At 49.0% G+C, this 18,156-nt stretch overlaps 1 protein-coding gene across 2 annotated transcripts in view; it reads right to left on the bottom strand.

The window, feature by feature from the left end:
- ATP9A (ATPase phospholipid transporting 9A (putative)) overlaps positions 1–18,156 on the bottom strand; it is a 143,148-nt gene that overhangs the window by 21,769 nt on the left and 103,223 nt on the right. For both annotated transcript variants that reach the window (XM_047770852.1, XM_047770853.1), the window contains exons 15-18: positions 16,596–16,757; positions 4,693–4,785; positions 3,631–3,714; positions 1,748–1,918 (exon numbers count right to left, since the gene is read on the bottom strand). In XM_047770852.1, the coding sequence (XP_047626808.1) occupies positions 1,748–1,918; positions 3,631–3,714; positions 4,693–4,785; positions 16,596–16,757 (510 nt within the window). The remainder of the gene's footprint in view (positions 1–1,747; positions 1,919–3,630; positions 3,715–4,692; positions 4,786–16,595; positions 16,758–18,156) is intronic.

Genomic DNA, 18,156 nt, shown 5'->3' with positions numbered 1-18,156 from the left:
CAGTTAACCCCTGGTCTCTCTGCTGCCAGCAGGGGTTGAGTGGTTGGAGTCATTGGACAAAGGAACTCCCAGTGGTAGGATGACTGCAGGAAGGAAATTAACCAGGAAGGTTCCCCGGGGTTCGCCGTGCCGGGTACCTGTCAGATGCCATGCATTTAATTACATGTTCTGGGCACTGTACCTTCCCCATAGCATCATGAGGCGGGAAACGGAGGTGCTGAGGCATCTGGCCACTTGCCAAGGGCCCCAGAAGTGGTGGATGGGGAGGTGGGATCCGAACCCAGGCAGCAAGTTGTCCGGGATGAAGGCAGGGGACCAGGCTGGGGGGCTCTTGCCTCTAGGTTTGACTCTAATACGCATCAGCATTTTCCCTCAATGTCCCATCTGGCCTTAAAAATCATGTTATTTTACGTGATCTCGGTTTGGTGCCAGTTTTCAGGGTTCGCTGTAAGAAAGCAACACTCGGGGGGAACCTGGGAGGCTCAGGTAGGTTCTAGAAAACCATGGATGAGGCATCGGCACGCTGAGGCTCACGTCCCATGAGGGGACAAGAGGAGGACGCCTCGGGGACACTCTAGTCCCAGGTCTGCACTTCCCAGCATGAGAACCTGCACCGGGAACCCTCCTGGCTCGGTCTCAGGTGCTGCACATGCAAACAGGTGAAGAAGGAAGTTCCCAGGTCCTCACACCTCCCGGCCTGTGAAAGACCCACCTTAGACCCCAAGGACAAAGGAGCCTGACCCCCAGCTACACACTCCCACCCCTCCTGCAACGAGGGGACCCAGGAAGAAAAGTCCAGAGCACACCCTGCCGATAAAACACTTCCACTTTTAGAGCAAAAACCCTCGGGATGCAGCCAGCAGCAGAAACTGGACTCTCCTGCACTCCAAGAGGAGAGATCTTAGAAAACGCCGGGGACAAACACCAAACACCCTGATGCGGCACAAACGGGCCTTTCTGACCTCAGGCTTTTCCCCCAAACAGGTCTCACCGGCGACTTCCTTGCCAAGAGCCAGGTCCCTGAGCCAAAGATACGCGATGGAATTCGGTTTACAGGCCACGCACCCACACAGGCAAGTGAGCCTCCCCGGGGCTGGAAGGCAACAGGGGCTGCTTTGTGACAGCAGGCTCATCCCTCCTCTCACAGCCAACCCGCCAGCGAGCCCTCCTGCCGGACACGGCCCCAGGACACGGCCCAAGCAGGAGCTCCCGAAGGGGCAGGCGGCAAATGCACTTGTTTTCAGGACAAGCTGTTGAGAGAAGCCGCGCCCCAGGCGCCCTCTACTGGCCGATCTCAGGATGAAACTCCTGGCTACATATTTTTTGGTTCCAAACAGCCAAGTACAAAAATGTAAATACAGCAGTTTGCTGCGGCAGGCAGTCCCTCTGGTGGGTGGTCACTCCTTCATCCAGACCACCAGACAGATGGCAGGCGAGCCGGTCACTCAACAAGAATGTAACAAGCATCCCAAGCGTGCAGGACCAGAGCTGGTCCTGAGAGCAGAGGACATGCTCGTGGTCCTGCCTTCACAGAGCACCTGCCAGTGAAGCAAACACACCAGACGTCTGCCGACCCGGCGGAAGTGACGTCAGGGCTCCAGGTCGCTGTCCACGCGAGCCTGGCTCCAGCACGCCTCCACCCTGCCCATCTCCCCCTCTGCTGGAGGATCCCCGGGCTGCTCTAAGTCTGGGATTCATCTCCCTGCGACAGGCCCCTGCAGCAGTGGGTCCCGGAGGCTCGGCCTACCTTGATGCCGGCATTCCTCAGGGTCTCCAGGGTGGGCCTCACGTCTGCCTGCAGCTGGTCCTCCACCCCCGTCAGGCACAGCAGCTCCATCTCCATCTCCAGGCTCTCGATCACCGTGGCCACTTTGAGGGAGCGGTCGTGCACGCTCAGCTTGGCCTGGACGTAGCGGGCCTGAGACACACCCGGGGACATGGTCACCACTCAGGGTGGGAGGCTCAAGGCGGACCAACTGGCACGAGGAACGTCTCATCCCCCAACACTGGGCAGGGACCCCAGCACCTGGGTGAACCTCAAAGGGGTGAAACCAAGACCTTCCTGCCTCCTTCCAAGTTCCTCAGTCCAGATGCTGGAGCCGAAGCTGCCAGAGTTCCACCCTTGCTCTATATGCATCTGCTGTGCAATTTCCAGCAAGCTGCTTAACTTCTCTGATCCTTAACTGTTTTTCTCCATGAAGCAGCAATAACAGCCCCAACAGCACAACTCAAGATCTTGAAACACAGTGGGTTCTCCCCACACAAAACACACTCTGTAACCAAGAACACTTGACCACCAGGTTTTCTTAAGACAAAGTCCCACCTCCAAAGATCACTGAGGCAGCCCTTCTGTTTACTCCCTTTAAAAAAAAAAAAATATTCTTTTTAGGGCTATACCCGCAGTACATGCAAGTTCCTGGGCTACAGGTTGAATCAGAGTTGCAGCTGCCAGTCTATGTCACAGCCACAGCAACACTGGATCCGAGCCACATCTGTGACCTAAGCCATAGTGGCAACACCAAATCCGTAACCCACTGAGACAGGCCGGGGATCGAACCTGCATCCTCACAGAGACAACACTGGTCCTTAACCCACTGAGTCATGTCAGGAACCCCCATGTCCCCTCTTTACAGTGTTAGCAAAGATACGGTCGTCTCAAAATTGGAAGAATTTATCAGGGCTAGAACTCTTTTTATTTTTCTTTTTGAGGACTTGATGTTTCTCCCTCTTTTTTTTACTTTTTTTTTTACTATAGCTGATTTACAATGTTGTTCCAATTTCTGCTGCAGAGCAAAGTGATTTGGTTACACATATATATAATTCTTTTTAGAGTTCTCTGTGCTACTGAAGGGCTAAAACTCTTGTTAAATAAAACTTTACAAAGAACTCAAGCATATAAAAGAGACAGACCCAAGCACGGTTTCTCTGGGGAGAGCAGAAAAAGCCCCCGCAGCCTTTCCCCTGAACCTCGCCTCTCCCCGTTCCTGCCACATGTAAATACATTCAGTCAGCTCTGAGCTGGGACTAGGCGTACAAAGGCCTTCCCCTCAAGGAACACACAATCCATGGCACAAAATGAAAACTAGCAGGACACATTTATACTGGAAGCCTTGGCCACAAAAGTCCATGATCTGGTTCAAGTCCAACATTTTTTACAGCTTAAAGATATGAGGGCTCCCAGAAAGCTCACTACTTCAAATTTGAAACTTTCATTTCAAAGTTTCCAGGAGCTTTATAATGACTGCCCTTAGTGTGGGCTGGTAGTATAGGAGCAAACCGGACTGATAAAGTCTCTGCTGTCAGAAAGACTTTATTCTGGAAGGAAGATACATTTTAAAAAGTTAAAATATATACATAAAAGAAGTCATTACGTTGATGATAAATGCCCTGAAGGCAGTTCACCAGGGTGATGGCTGGGGAGGGATGAGGTGGGGCTGCTTAGATGAGGGATCCAAGGCAGAATGCTCGGAGGAAGCGGCATCTGAGCGCCGACCCAAAGGAAGGGGTGGGTGCACGGAGCAGCGGGAGCTCCAGGTGCAGAGGAGAACGCGTGGCTCAGAAACCACGTGGGTGCGGCCAGAGCCGAACGCGGGAGCGGGAGGGCTAAGAATGACAAGAACGTCCACTCACCTCAAAGTCCTGATACTGCTCCTCCGCCAGCGACTTCTTTGCCACCACGAGCACCCGCAGCCCTTCCCGGGCCATGTTTCCACACTGCGGAGCAGACCGCGGTCAGCGGGAGCCGCGCCCAGGGCGCACGAAGCCCTGACGCCCCGCGGGGGCCAAGGCTGCGGCAGCGGCGGCGGCGGCGGCTACTGGAGCACTGGCCCCCCCAAAGCATCTCTCTCAGCAGAGCTTCTGGGGGGTCCCAAATTGAAGTCAAGGCAGTAGGATGTCACAGACGACTCTGGGTTTCTGGCTCGCTGGAAAGACTGAGCCTGTGACCAACACGGGGGCGCCTCCCCAAATGACCACAGTCGGTGACGCAGAAAGGTGGCCGCTTCCATGGGGTCCCAATGGAAACGACCTGAAAAACGGAGGGGTCCTGCCCCCCGCCCCACCCCCACCCACTGCAGCCACTTCCCACTGCCCGCCCTGGGACAAGGCGGCCTGTGACTTGGCCCCATGACGCTCAGTCCCAGTAGCCACACCCTTGTCTGATCTGCTGCCCTGAGTGCAGGCTGGACCCCGGGCCTGGTTCCTAACAGCACAGGGCAAGGCGAGGGGAGGTCCCCTGTGAGAAGGTGGCTTCCGCCTGCTCTTGGCTCCCTCACATGCTCTCTCTGGCGAAGCCAGGGCCACACTGTAAGCTGCCCTGGGGACAGACCCACATGGCAAAGAATGTGCCACCTCCAGCCAAGAGCCACTGAGCAGCTGAACCCTGGCCATGACCACGAAGTGAGCTTGGAAACAGGTCCTGCCCCGGTTGAGCCCTCAGATGAAACCCCAGCCCAGGCAACCCCCTGACTGCAGCCTAACAGAGACCCTGCGCTGAGGACCCCGCGAAGCTGTGCTTGGATTCCTGACTGTAAGAAGTGACACATGACATTCTAAGCTGCTAAGAAGCTTTGGTGTGATGCGTTAACACAGCCACAGAAAATGAATCCGGGGACCCAGCCGGTTATCCCACGCCAGGGACCGACCCCAGAACACTCTCCCAAGCCCCGTTTTCACGGCCCGTGTCCCACGTACCTCTTCCTCCAGCCAGTCGTTGTACTGCACGATGCCAGCCATGACGACATCCGCTCCCTTCATGTAAAATGTAATCTCTCCAGTTGACTCATCCTGGGGGGGGAGGGGGGCAGGAGGAATGAATAACCAAGAGGGGCACCCGCCTCCTGCTCCAGTGCCCGCTTCCCAGCGGAGCTGCTGCACAAAGTGTCCCCAGCGGACGCCAGTGTTTTCTCATTTGGCCCAAGATAAAAAGCAAAGGGGGGCTCACTTTGGGGCGAAGGCTACAGAAAAGTAGAAGAAAAGTCAAAGCATGAGGAGAATCGTTCAAGGATGAACGCAAGATCAAAAGGACTTCAGCACTTGGTTTTGAAGGCTACTCCTACTCTAACGGGAATGGACTCCCACGCCACGAGATAATTTCAAATTTATACATGGGTCTGTCACGATCACCAAAATGTGGGCCACCAGAAAGAGCTGGGAAGTAAGATAATTCTCGAGCTCAGGGTTTCTCGACTTGGGCGCTGTGAACATGTGGGGCTGGAGGAGTCTTGGCTGTGAGGGGCTGGACCCGGCACTGCACCATCTTCTGCAGCATCCCTGGGCCTCTGCCACTAGATGCCACCCTCAGCCCCCACAATGACAACCAAAAGGTCTCCAGGCATTAACAAACGTCCCCTGGGGGCCACTCTGCCTCAGCAGAGAACCACTGACCTAGATGATGCCAGACCCTCACGTCTGCCCGAGCACGTAGCTCGAGAGCCACTCCTCCGATTTTCAGTTCACACCAACCAGACTTCCTGGGGAGAGGGTGACCTCCCAGCACAGGCATCGGATGCTGAGTCCTGGCACCAGCTCCCGGCTGTGTGCGCGGGGACAAGCTACTTGTCCGCTAGATCTCAGTTTCCTCATCGATAAGACAGGGACCCTCACAACCTTTCCTGCAGAGACGGTTGTGGCTTCAATGAAATCATCTACACAAAGCAGGGGGCAAAGGACCACCACAGGCAGAAGATGCTCCGCCAGCGTTCACAGGCCTGTTGGGATGACAGGAACTCAAGACCCACAATCGCAGGGCACTGTAGGCAGTCCTGGGGCTCAGAATGGTGTGGTTTTGCCCCCAGGGGACTTTGGCAATGTCTGGAGATGTGTGTGGCTGTCTCAACAGGGAAGGACTCCTGGCATCTAGCGGGCAGAGACCAAGGATGCCGTTCACATCCTCCGGGCACAGGACAATCCCCGCGGAAGAGAACCATCCCGCCCTAAATGGCTGAGAAGCCCTGGCTTTAAGGACCACTGGTTCCTTTTCCCATGACTCTTCCTCAGTGACCTTCACCAGGGAGCCTGGAGGCAGCAGAGACGGGCAAGGGTAACTGAGCTCAGCCATGACCACCTCGCGCCTAAATCCTCCTACCCCAGGAGCCCCGAACGCAAGCCTGTGAGCTCCTCATGGGATGTGAAAGAATACCCAAGGTCAAAGCAGTGGTACAGGTTCATCCTCTAAAGCCACGTCTGGATGCTGCGACTCACTGATAATCTTTTAGAACAACAAGCTTACTCATAAAAGCACCCGCAGGCCACAAAGAGGCACCTGCACGTTGAAGCTGTCAGACGTGCAGGCTGCCGCTTTGACGGATGGCATCTATGCTTGCTTGTGACTCGGGCCAAAGACAGCGGTGGGGTCTGAACATGAAAGCATCCAAGTTGGTTTTTTTTTCCTTTCCCCTTCACCCAAATGGTGCTATGGGAAATAACGCCCCCTCCGCAGCTTCCTCTACTGCAGAGGGGGCTCAAGAGGGCTCGGACATCACGGCCAGCATAAACACTGTATCGTCCGTCTCCGCCCATTAGTCATTTCCTCTCACCAAGTTCAGCACAAGGTTACTAGGTTCCCATGTTATGGCAAGATTACGCCATAAATTTACAGAGATGGGCTGGGTGTGTTGCATTGTTTTGGGGCCTCGTCTTTTTCCACTGTGGTCTGATTCTGGCACCTGTTCCAAGGCCTCTTTTCAGCAGACAATGGCAGGGCATGATCTGATCTGTACCAACCATCCAACTTCACCTTGCCACGTGGGAAGAGTGTCGGGAGGGCAGGGCGGCGGCACATCTTGAAACAACAAAAACAAAACCGGCGACAGAGACGAATCCGCAAGGCCCAAGGAAAGCAGCTTCTCTGCCCTCACCAACCTTCTCAGAAGAGAGGTGCAGGCAAAGACCAGACCCTGCTCAGGGAGGGCTAAGAAGATTCTGCCAAGTACCGTCTCACCCACGGTCAAGAGGGTTGAGGACCCAGGCGACAACAAAACTAACTGGCACCAGTCACCAAAGCAAGTCGAGAAACGTTTTTATAACTGAGTAAAAACCTCCTCACTTTGGGTAACCAGGCGGTTATTTTCAAATAACAGACAGGAGAGAGGGACACGTTAGGACAGACTTTCTCAGGAGCTCCCTGGTGGCTCAGTGGGTTAAGGATCAACACTGTCGCTGTTGTGCAGATTTGATCCCTGGCCTGGGAACTTCCTCATGCTGTGGGGAAAAAAAGAAGAAGAAGAACAGAGTTTCTTAGCCCTGGCACAATGAACATTTGGGCTGGGAAATTCTTGGTTGGGAAGCTATCCTGGCCTCTACCCACTAGAGGCCAGTGGCACCATCCTGAGTTGTGACAACCGAAACTGTCTCTAGATGTGTTCCCACAGCCCCTGGGAGCAAGACGACCCCAGGAGGAGAACCGCTCATCCTGGAAAGGAGAGGCAGATTTCTGCAAGTGGAGAACTAGCCCAAGAGCCTTGATTGCCACCCAGAAAAACCAGAGATAAAGTGGGAAATAGGTCAGAAAGCAAAAATACTAGCAAAATAATATGCATTTCATTAAAGACAGATGGATGTGCCCGGATTCGCTGTTGGCAGTAAGAAATGGAAAACAACTTAAGCATCCAAGAAAGGAATATTTAACTCAATAAAGCTACATTCTTTTCAGCAAAACCCCATGCACACATTAAAATCATAAAAATGATGTTTTAATGATACGAGAACATGTTCACCATACTTATTGTTGGAGGGGTTTATTTAGGAAGATTTACGTGGAGTTTGGTGCCAATTTTATCAAAATGGTGTAGATGTTTACACGCATTTATGCTTAGAGAAAAACAGAAGGGAAATGCCCTGAAAAGGTAATTTGGGGTGGCGAAAATACAGATGATTGGTTCTGATCCCCGTCTTTACATATTTATTTGTTCTGAATGCCTTAATGCAATACTGATTTTTTTAAACTGTAATCTGGGAAAAGCAAAGTGCTTTTTTTTTTCTTCTTTTTTTTGTCTTTTTGCCTTTTCTAGGGCCACTCCCAAGGCATATGGAGGTTCCCAGGCTAGGGTGGAATCGGAGCTGTAGCCGCCGGCCTACGCCAGAGGCACAGCACCATGGGTCCGAGCCATGACTGCGACCTACACCACAGCTCACGGCAACACCGGATCCTTAACCCACTGAGCGAGGCCAGGGATCGAACTCACAACCTCATGGTTCCTAGTCGGATTCGTTAACCACTGAGCTAGGATGGGAAGTCCTGCAAAGTGCTATTTTAAATAATGATGGATTTGCCCATCCAACAGCAATCCACACTTCGAAGCACAAGGTCCCGTTTTCTTGCTATGGGGAGACGCACAGGTCACACCTCATGAAAAATGACGTGTGGTATCTGGACACGACAGCCCTCCGAGACTAAAGGAGGGGTGACGTACGCCAGCTACTTATTCTAGAATGGCTGATAGTGGGCACTATGGGATGATGATTCAACCCTCCAATGACTTCAGCAGAGCCCACGGCCCTAGGCCTTGAAAAAAGGAAGGCTGGACCAAAATGAAAGTAAGTTCACGGGAGGTGGTGACTCTCATCCCCAGGAAACACCCACCCACAGGATATGTGCGGCTGCTCCCAGGCCACGGATGCTCCTGCTGTCGGAGCTGTACTCACGATACGGTTTAGAAGGCGGGGCCAGGCCGGGTGTGGACCAGTGCAAAGAGCAGCAGCTGCATCTCACGCCAAAAACTGCCCAGGATATACATTTGGTAGGGTCTGAGGACCTGCCGGCCTCAGGGACACAAAAACCCTCTAAAATGTGCTGTTTTCAAAGCACATTCATTCTGTGTCACTGGATCGGCAGAACAACAGCTCATGGGGCTATTTCTTTTCTTTTTTTTCTTTTCTTTTTTTTTTTTTTTTCTTTTTAGGGCCACACTTGAGGCATATGGAGGTTCCCAGGCTAGGGGTCAAATCGGAGCAACAGCTGCCAGCCTACACCACAGCCACAGCAGCGTGGGATCCAAGCTGTGTCTACGACCTACACCACAGCTCACGGCAACACACCATATCCTTAACCCACTGAGCAAGGCCAGGGATCAAGCCTGCGTCTTCATGGTTTCTGGACAGATTCGTTTCTGCTGCGTCACGACGGGAACTCCCATGGAGCTATTTCCGACCTTCACCTGCAGAAGCGGTCTCTTCAACGGCTCCCACTTTCCCTGTCTCCTGGTGTTCACACCCCTGTGTGGTCCCTGCCCCCCAAGTGACCTGCTTCCACTAACAGAATGAGGCCAAAGTTCTGCAACCATATGCCGTCTGTCCTGTTTACATCTCACAGACTCACTATGACGAAGCCAGCTGACGCGAGAGCCGGTCCAAGGAGAGGCACAGCACGAGGGGGGCCTCTGCCCATCAGTCCAATGACCACAAGGAACTGACCCTGCTGACAACACTGATTCACCTGGAAGAGGATCCTGTCCCAAATGAACCTTGGATGTCTGCAGCCCCCGAGACCCCGAGACAGAGTGAGGCTGCGCCCAGACTCCTGGGCCCAGAAACCATCAGATAACATCTCCGGTGGTTTTCAGCTGCCACATGCAGGATAATCTGTCATGACGCCGTATGTAATTAACATGCTGCCTCAACATCACCACGGGTACTCTACGGGCTTTTAAACCACGTCCCTCTCATCATACCCAACCCCAGGTCCCGGCAGTGATGAGTATGACCTGGGAGACAGACATCCTAAGGCGGAAGCCAGTGCCGACTCTTATAAGTAGGTGAACCTGGGGGGGATTCTTCATCTCCCCATGCATACTTCCCTTTCTCCTCTGTCAAATACCAACCACGACGGTATCATGAGAATTAGATGAGTATTCATAACAAACAAAATAGACTTTGAAATGAAGAATATTTTAAGGGACAAGGAAGATCACTACATAATGATCAAAGGATCAATCCAAGAAGATACAACTTTAAATATCTATGCACCCAACATAGGTTCACCACAATATATAAGGCAACTGCTAACAACCTTAAAAGGACAAATCGACAATAACACAATCATAGTGGGGGACTTTAACACCCCACTTACAACAATGGACAGAGGAACCAGACTGAAAATCAATAAGGAAACACAGGCCCTGAATGAAGCAAGAGACCAGATGGACCTAATAGGTATTTATAGGACATTCCATCCAAAAGCAACAGAATACACATTCTTCTCAAGTGCACATGGAACATACTCTAAGATTGATCACATCCTGGGCTACAAATCAAACCTCAGTAACTTTAAGAAAATTGAAATCACATCAAGCATCTTTTCCAACACAACACTATACAACTGGAAATCAGCAACAAGAAAAAAACTGCAAAAAAAAAAACACAAACACACACACCCATAAAAAAAAAAAAAAAAAGAGTTCCTGTCATGGCTCAGTGGTTAACAAATCTGACTAGGGACCATGAGGTTGCAGGTTCGGTCCCTGGCCTTGCTCAGTGGGTTAAGGATCTGGTGTTGCCATGAGCTGTGGTGTAGGTCACAGACACGGCTCGGATCTGGCATTGCTGTGGCTCTGGTATAGGCCAGTGGCTACAGCTCTGATTCGACCCCTAGCCTGGGAACCTCCATATGCTGCGGGTGCGGCCCTGGAAAAGACAAAACGACAAAACAACAACAACAACAACAAGAAAAAACACACAAACACATGGAGACTAAACAACATGCTACTAAACAACCAACAGATCACTGAAGAAATCACAGAGGAAATTAAAAAATACCTAGAAGTTGGAGTTCCCATAGTGGCTCAGTGGTTAATGAATCCGACTAGGAACCATGAGGTTGCGGGTTCGAACCCTGGCCTTGCTCAGTGGGTTAAGAATCCAGCGTTGCTGTGAGCTATGGTGCAGGTTGCAGACACAGCTCAGATCTGGCATTGCTGCAGCTCTGGCATAGGCCAGCGGCGGCAGCTCCAATTAGTCCCCTAGCCTGGGAACCTCCATATGCTGCGGGCAGCCTTGGAAAAGACAAAAAGACAAAAAAAACAAACAACAACAAAAAAAACCACCTAGAAGCAAATGACAAAAAAGACACAACACTCCAAAACCTATGGGATGCAGCAAAAGCTGTTCTAAGAGGAACGTTTATAGCAATACAAGCCCACCTCAGGAAACAAGAAAAAGCTCATATAAACAAGCTAACTTTACATCTAAAGCAGCTCAAGAGAGAAGAACAGACAAGACCTAAAGTTAGTAGAAGGAAAAAGATCAAAAAGATCAGAGCAGACATCAACGAACTAGAAACAAAGAAAACCATAGCAAAGATCAATGAAACGAAAAGCTGGTTCTTTGAAAAGATCAACAAAATTGATAAACCCTTAGCCAGACTTATCAAGAAAAAAAGAGAGAGGACTCAGATCAATAAAATTAGAAATGAAAAAGGAGAAGTAACAACAGACATCACAGAAATACAAAGGATCATAAGAGACTATTATATGCAACTATACGCCAATAAAATGGAAAACCTAGAAGAAATGGACAAATTCTTAGAAAGGTACAATCTTCCAAGACTAAACCAAGATGAAATAGAAAAGATGAACGGACCAATCACAAGAACTGAAATTGAAACTGTGATTAAAAAACTTCCAACAAACAAAAGCCCAGGACCAGATGGCTTCACAGGTAAATTCTATCAAACATTTAGAGAAGAGCTAAAACCTATCCTTCTGACAAAATCCAACACCCATTTCTGATAAAAACCCTTCAGAAAGTGGGCATAGAGGGAACCTACCTCAACATAATAAAGGCCATATATGAGAAACCCACAGCTAACGTCACTCTCAATGGTGAAAAGCTGAAAGAATTCTGGCTGAGATCAGGAACAAGACAAGGATGTCCACTCTCACCACTACTTTTCAACATAGTTTTGGAAGTCCTAGCCACAGCAATCAGAGAAGTAAAAGAGATAAAAGGAATCCAAATTGGAAAGGAAGAAGTAAAACTATCCCTATTTGCAGATGGCATGATACTATACCTAGAGAATCCTAAAGACTCTACCAGAAAACTGTTAGAGCTCATCCATGAATTTGGCAAAGTTGCAGGATATAAAATTAATACACAGAAATTGATGACATTTCTATATACTAACAATGAAAGATCAGAAAGAGAAAGTAGGGAAGCAATCCCGTTTACCATCGCATCCAAAAGAATAAAATACCTAGGAGTAAACCTACCTAAAGAGACAAAAGACCTGTACTCTGAAAACTATAAGACATTGATGAAAGAAATCAAAGATGACACAAATAGATGGAAAGACATACCATGCTCTTGGATTGGAAGAGTTAATATTATCAAAATGACTATACTACCCAAGGCAATCTATAGATTCAATGCAATCCCTATCAAATTACCAAGGATATTTTTCACAGAACACGAACAAAATATTTTAAAGACTGTTTAGAAGCACAAAAGACCCAGGATAGCCAAAGACATCCTGAAAAATAAAAATGGAGCTGGAGGAATCAGGCTCCAGGACTTCAGATTATACTACAAAGCAACAGTCATCAAAACCGTATGGTACTGGCACAAAGACAGAAACATAGATCAGTGGGACAGGATAGAAAGCCCAGAATTCAACCCACGCACCTACAGCCAACTAATCTATGACAAAGGAGGCAAGAATATACAATGGAGAAAAGACAGCCTGTTCAATAAGTGGTGCTGGGAAAACTGGACAGCCACATGGAAAAGAATGAAATCAGAACACTCCCTAACACCATACACAAAAATAAACTCAAAACGGATTAAAGACCTAGATATAAGACCAGACACTGTAAAACTCTTAGAGGAAAACATAGGCCAAACACTCTCTGACATAAACAACAGCAACATCTTCTCAGATCCACCTCTTAATGACAGTTAAAACAAAAAAAAAAAAAACAAATGGGACCTAATTAAACTTCAAAGTTTCTGCACAGCAAAGGAAACTCTAAACAAAATGAAAAGACAACCCACAGAGTGGGAGAAATTCTTCGCAAATGAATCCACTGACATTCCTATTACTGATATTCCTATTACATTCCTATTACCTCCATTCCTATTACTACTTACTCTTACTACTAATTATTAATACCACTATCACTAATTTGCTATAATACAATCAACAACCCTGACCCCTAAGGCATGAAATACTTATGTAGACAGGATGGAAGAGATTCTCATTTGGTTTTTAAAAAACCTAGAAAAAAGGGTTCCCTTCATGGCTCAATGGTAATGAACCTGACTAGTAACCATGGGGACACAGGTTCGATCCCTGGCCTCACTCAGTGGGTTAAGGATCTAGCATTGCTATGTCTGGTGTGGGTCACAGACACAGCTCAGATCTGGTATTGCTGTGGCTGTGACACAAGCCAGCAGCTATAGCTCCAATTCGACCCCTAGCCTGGGAACTTCCATATGCCACCAGAGCGGCCCTAAAAAGACCCCCAAAAAACCAGAAAAGATGAGAGAGTCTTATTCCCAAGATTCTCATGATCTGAGGCAGAGTTTTTTCCAGCCAAGCCAAACAATGTGAAGAACCTTTAAAAATACCAGGGAACCTTCCCAATACCAAAATAGGACTGGGCTCAAGGATGCTGCAATTTTTTAAGCTCCTATGGTAATTCTGATGAACAGCCAGGTTTAAGAACCACTGAGCTGAGTGGCTTATGAACACAAGGCTTCCAGACTTCCTAGAAAGGAAAGTGTAAGTAAAACCACAAAAAAGACAACAAGATATTAATTCAGATGCTTCCGATTGGCAAAATTTTAAAAGTCTGACACTATCAAGTGCTGCTGAGGATGGCGAAATACAATGGGACTAAGATGAGACGAGCTCTTTGGAGAAAATGTTGACAACATCTGACAGAGTTAAAGATGTATACATTCTACACCCCAGAGAGTCTACCTGAAAAACACAGACATATGTACAGTGCAGACTTGAGCAGACAAGGCTATGCATGGCAGTGCTCTTTCTCCTGGTTAAAAAATGTGGCAACAACCTAAATGTCTATCAACAGGGAATGGCAAGAGACAGAGGAAATGAGGTCTATTTGCAAGATGTAATACCTTAAGTCACCTAAGAATAAATAAAGTGGAATTATGTGTATGAATACAATTTCTTTTAAATGTTAAATGAAAAACAGGAAGTGGAATAATGATACCTATACTATGATGGCATTCATAGAATAAAAACATGAAAATCCATGATACATAGTATTTATACCCAAATATGCCTGATAATAGTATTTTGAAATTCACAGGAATGATGAAGAACTTAGGGTAAGAATGGAGAAGACACACATCTAGAAAGGGCAGATGGGACTTCCATGGCGTGCACAACATTTTGTTCATAAAAATTTTCAAACGACAATACAAACCAAAACATGGATGAGTACACAAATACAAGTTTGAGCAAGTGAACTCAAATTCTGAGGGTATCCACTGTACCACTTCCTTTACATGAGGTTCAAAAGGAGACGAGCCAGTGGTAGAAGTGGGGACAGTGGTGGTATCCATGGGGGGAGGAAGGATGCGGTCATGAGAATGGGGCAGGAGGGAGCTGCTGGCCTGATGGCGGGAGGGCCTCTGCTCCTTGCCCCGGATGCCAGCTGCATGGGCGTGTTCACTTGAGCTGTACACTTCTGAAGTTTGCACTTTTCTCTGTGTATGCTGTACCTCGGTAAAGTTCCAAAAAATATAAAAAGAATATCCAAAGTACCATGAATGCTAAGGGATTGCTGTATTTTTTCCCATACCTTTTGTGATCATGTGAATGAACTATCATCAAAAATATTTAATGACAAGGATGTCAAGACTGTTCAATAGGGAAACAACAGTCTCTGCAGAAAACGGGGCTGGAACAAGTCCATATACCCACCCGCAAAAGAATGAAGTTAAACCCCTACCTCATGCCATATATAAAAATAACTCAAAATGAGAGTTCCTGTTGTGGCTTAGTGGGTTAAGGACCCAATACTGTCTCTATGAGGATGTGGGTCCTATCCCTGGCTTGGCTCAGTGGGTTAAGGACCCAGTCTGCAGCAAACTGTGGCATACATCATGGATGTGGCTTGGATCCACTGTTGCCATCGCTGTGGCCACAGCTGCAGCTCCAATTCGACCCCTAGACTGGGATTCCCCTACACTGTAGGTGTGACCATAAAAAGAAAAGGAAAGAAAAAAAAAAAAAAAAACTCAAAATGGATCAATGACCTCAAAAGATAAAACTACCAAAAACTTCTAAAAGAAAATATAAGGGTAAATTTTCATGACCTCAGATTTAGCGATGGACAATCAGATATGACACCAAAGTCAAGAACAACAAAGGAAAAAATAAACTGGACTTCATCAGAATCAGTAATTTCTGCGCCTCAAAGGAATTTTATCAAGAAAGTGACAAGACAAGCTACAGAATAAAAGCAAATGTTTGTATATCATAACTCTGATAAGCATCTAGTATCCAGACTATATAAAGACCTCTTAACCCAACAAGAAAGACAGCCCAATTAAAAAGTGGGCAAAGGGCTTGAACAGACATTTCTCCAAGGAAGAAATACAGGTGGCCAATAAATATAAGAAAAGACGCTCAGTATTCCTAGCCATTAGGGAAACACAAATCAAAACAATGAAATACCATTTCCTAACAACTAGGAGGGCTACAATTTTAAAAAATAGGAAAATAACAGGTGTTGATGAGGATGTGGAGAAACTAGAGCCTTCATACATTGCTGGTGGGATATAAAAGGTGCAGCATTTTGCAGAAAACTTTGTAGGGTCCTCATAAAGTTAAAAGATAGAATTATCTAGCAATTAGGAAAAGGACTCAGCTATTCCATTCCTAGGTATTCACTTGAAAGAAGTGAAAACACATATTCAAATCCTCATATACAAATGTTCACAGTCACACTATTCACAATAGCCAAAAGGTAGAAACAACCCAAATGTCTGTCGATGGATGAATGGATAATCAGCGTGAAATATTATTGGCCATTAAAAAGAAGGACGTACAGATAAATGCTGCAAGACGGATGTGTATCTTACAGATACACAAGGTCACATACCCTGTGATGCCATTTATATGAAATACCCAGAATAGGGAAATCCTAGAGACAGAAAAGAGATTGGAGATTTGCAAGGACGAGGAGGAAGGTGGTGGTATGGTAGGGACTGCTTTATGGGTACAAGGTTTCCTTTTGAGGTGATGCAAATGTTTCAAAACTTGACAGCAGCCCTGGCTGCAGGAGAGATCCTGAAGATACTCAATGCCAACAGATGACACGTTTAAATAATGTGGATTCCACCGCGGTAGAAAACAACATTTAATAAAAGAAGAGCGTGTACAAGAGAAATGCCCAACCCACACCCATTAGACCTTCCCCTCTGGACCTGGGTTAACCAAAAGCTGATCAGCAATCCGAGACCTGTCCAGTGGAGGAACTACCTCTCTCTGCTGAGGGAAGCCTGGACCACAGACATCACGATAGAATCACAAAGGGATGAAAAAGCGTGTGGTGCCACAGGGACACACACAGCCGATTTGGGGCATTTTTTAAGCCAATTTAAGTCATAAAGCAAAGCTCACTCACCCTCACGATGATGCCCATGCGTTTGCTCTCGTAGGTGAAAGGGAAGATCTGCAAGATGGTGAAGTTCAGGATCTGGTCGCCAGGGGTCCTCAGCTGCATGGACGACTGGTCGCGGCCCACAAGCGTTAAGCCCACACTCTCGGTCCACTGCACCAGGGCCACCTAAAAGGGAGAAGGGTCAAAGGTCAGACATACAGCCGTGGGTGCCTGTTCACAGGTCAAGCAAATGAACGCAACGGTGGACAGAGGAGCAGAGACGGGTGGCGTGAGCAGTGAGTGCCCAGTGACAGCCCAGCAAAGGCTCCTCTGGTCCCGCCGGAGCTCCGCGCTTACAGCTGCCTTCTCCAGGCCCAGTAGCGGGCCACATACCAGAGCCGCGGCAGAGAGAGACGCACGGGTTCAAAGTGATCCGTGCAAGCACGGAGCAGGACTGGAAGAATCTGCACCAGGCGGGCGGCAACTATCGGGAAGAGCGGAGGTGCAGCCGGCTGGGACCGGTGCCGCCCCCGTCAGGCTCCCCGTAGCGCTTCGGGCACACTCTGCCGGGAGGGAGTCCACAGCAGTCCTCCACTGGGCAATCCGGCCCCCCAAGGACCACGTGGCAAAGTCTGGGTCATTTTTAGTTGACCCTCCACTGGGGAAGGGGTATCTGCTACTGGCATCTCGTGGGTGGAGCCAGGGATTCTGCGAAACATCCTCCAACACGCAGGACAGCCACTACCACCGAGAGCCACCACATCGCAAATGGCAGCACTGCTGAGAACAAGGACGCCAATCTGCAGGGAGGAGGACACTGAGGCTCGGAGAAACTTATTATCGGGGCCTGGGGTGATGGTCCGAGGGAATGGCCAGGCCGGGCGAGACCCCGGATCTACCCGGCACAGTCCCGCCCCCCAGAACCCTCCGCACTTCTGGACGCGTGGTTTCCTCGCTGGCTGGGAGGGACTTTCTCACAGCCTGAGCAAGGCTCGCTTCACTTCAGGTCAAAGGCATGGAGGAAGCAAATTGCACGACAGGGGCCAAGCTGGTCAGGCCAGAGGTGGAGAGGGCCAGGTGGGGACTGCACGGGGGCGGCAGGGGAATAGACAAGAGCCCCATCGGACGGAGGCTGCGAGAATGCGGCTCCAGGCTGGCCAGGCTTCCAGTTTCTCAGGAAAAGCCAGAAATGTGACCTTGTGCCTGAGATCTCTACTTCTAAATGTGAGCAATGAAGCTGCATGCCTTAAACACCCATGAAGAAAGAAAATAAATCGCTGTCCACAGAGGCATCTGGTCTGGGTCTTCAGACAAAGAAGCAAACAGCAGTGGAAAAGGTGGGGGCAGAATGGGGAGCTGGGGAGGGGAGCCCACCAAGCCCTCACCCGCACTGCCACCTGGAGGGGGGCCCTCCGTGCTGGGGCTGGGGGAGGCGGGGCTAAGTATGAAGACCCTCGGTGTGGGGACCAGCTGCAGGACAAGGTCATCTGCTTACTGGTCAGAACAGCCCACGGAGGCGGGAGTGAGCAGCCGGCTCTACCTGAGGGATGAAGAAACACTCAGACAAGGTGAGACGAGCGGCTCT

This window comes from Phacochoerus africanus, chromosome 3 (assembly GCF_016906955.1).
Source record: "Phacochoerus africanus isolate WHEZ1 chromosome 3, ROS_Pafr_v1, whole genome shotgun sequence".
Taxonomy (NCBI): Eukaryota; Metazoa; Chordata; class Mammalia; order Artiodactyla; family Suidae; genus Phacochoerus; species Phacochoerus africanus.
The sequence above is the reverse complement of the archived record's forward strand: the minus strand, read 5'-3'. Positions and strand labels throughout refer to the sequence as shown.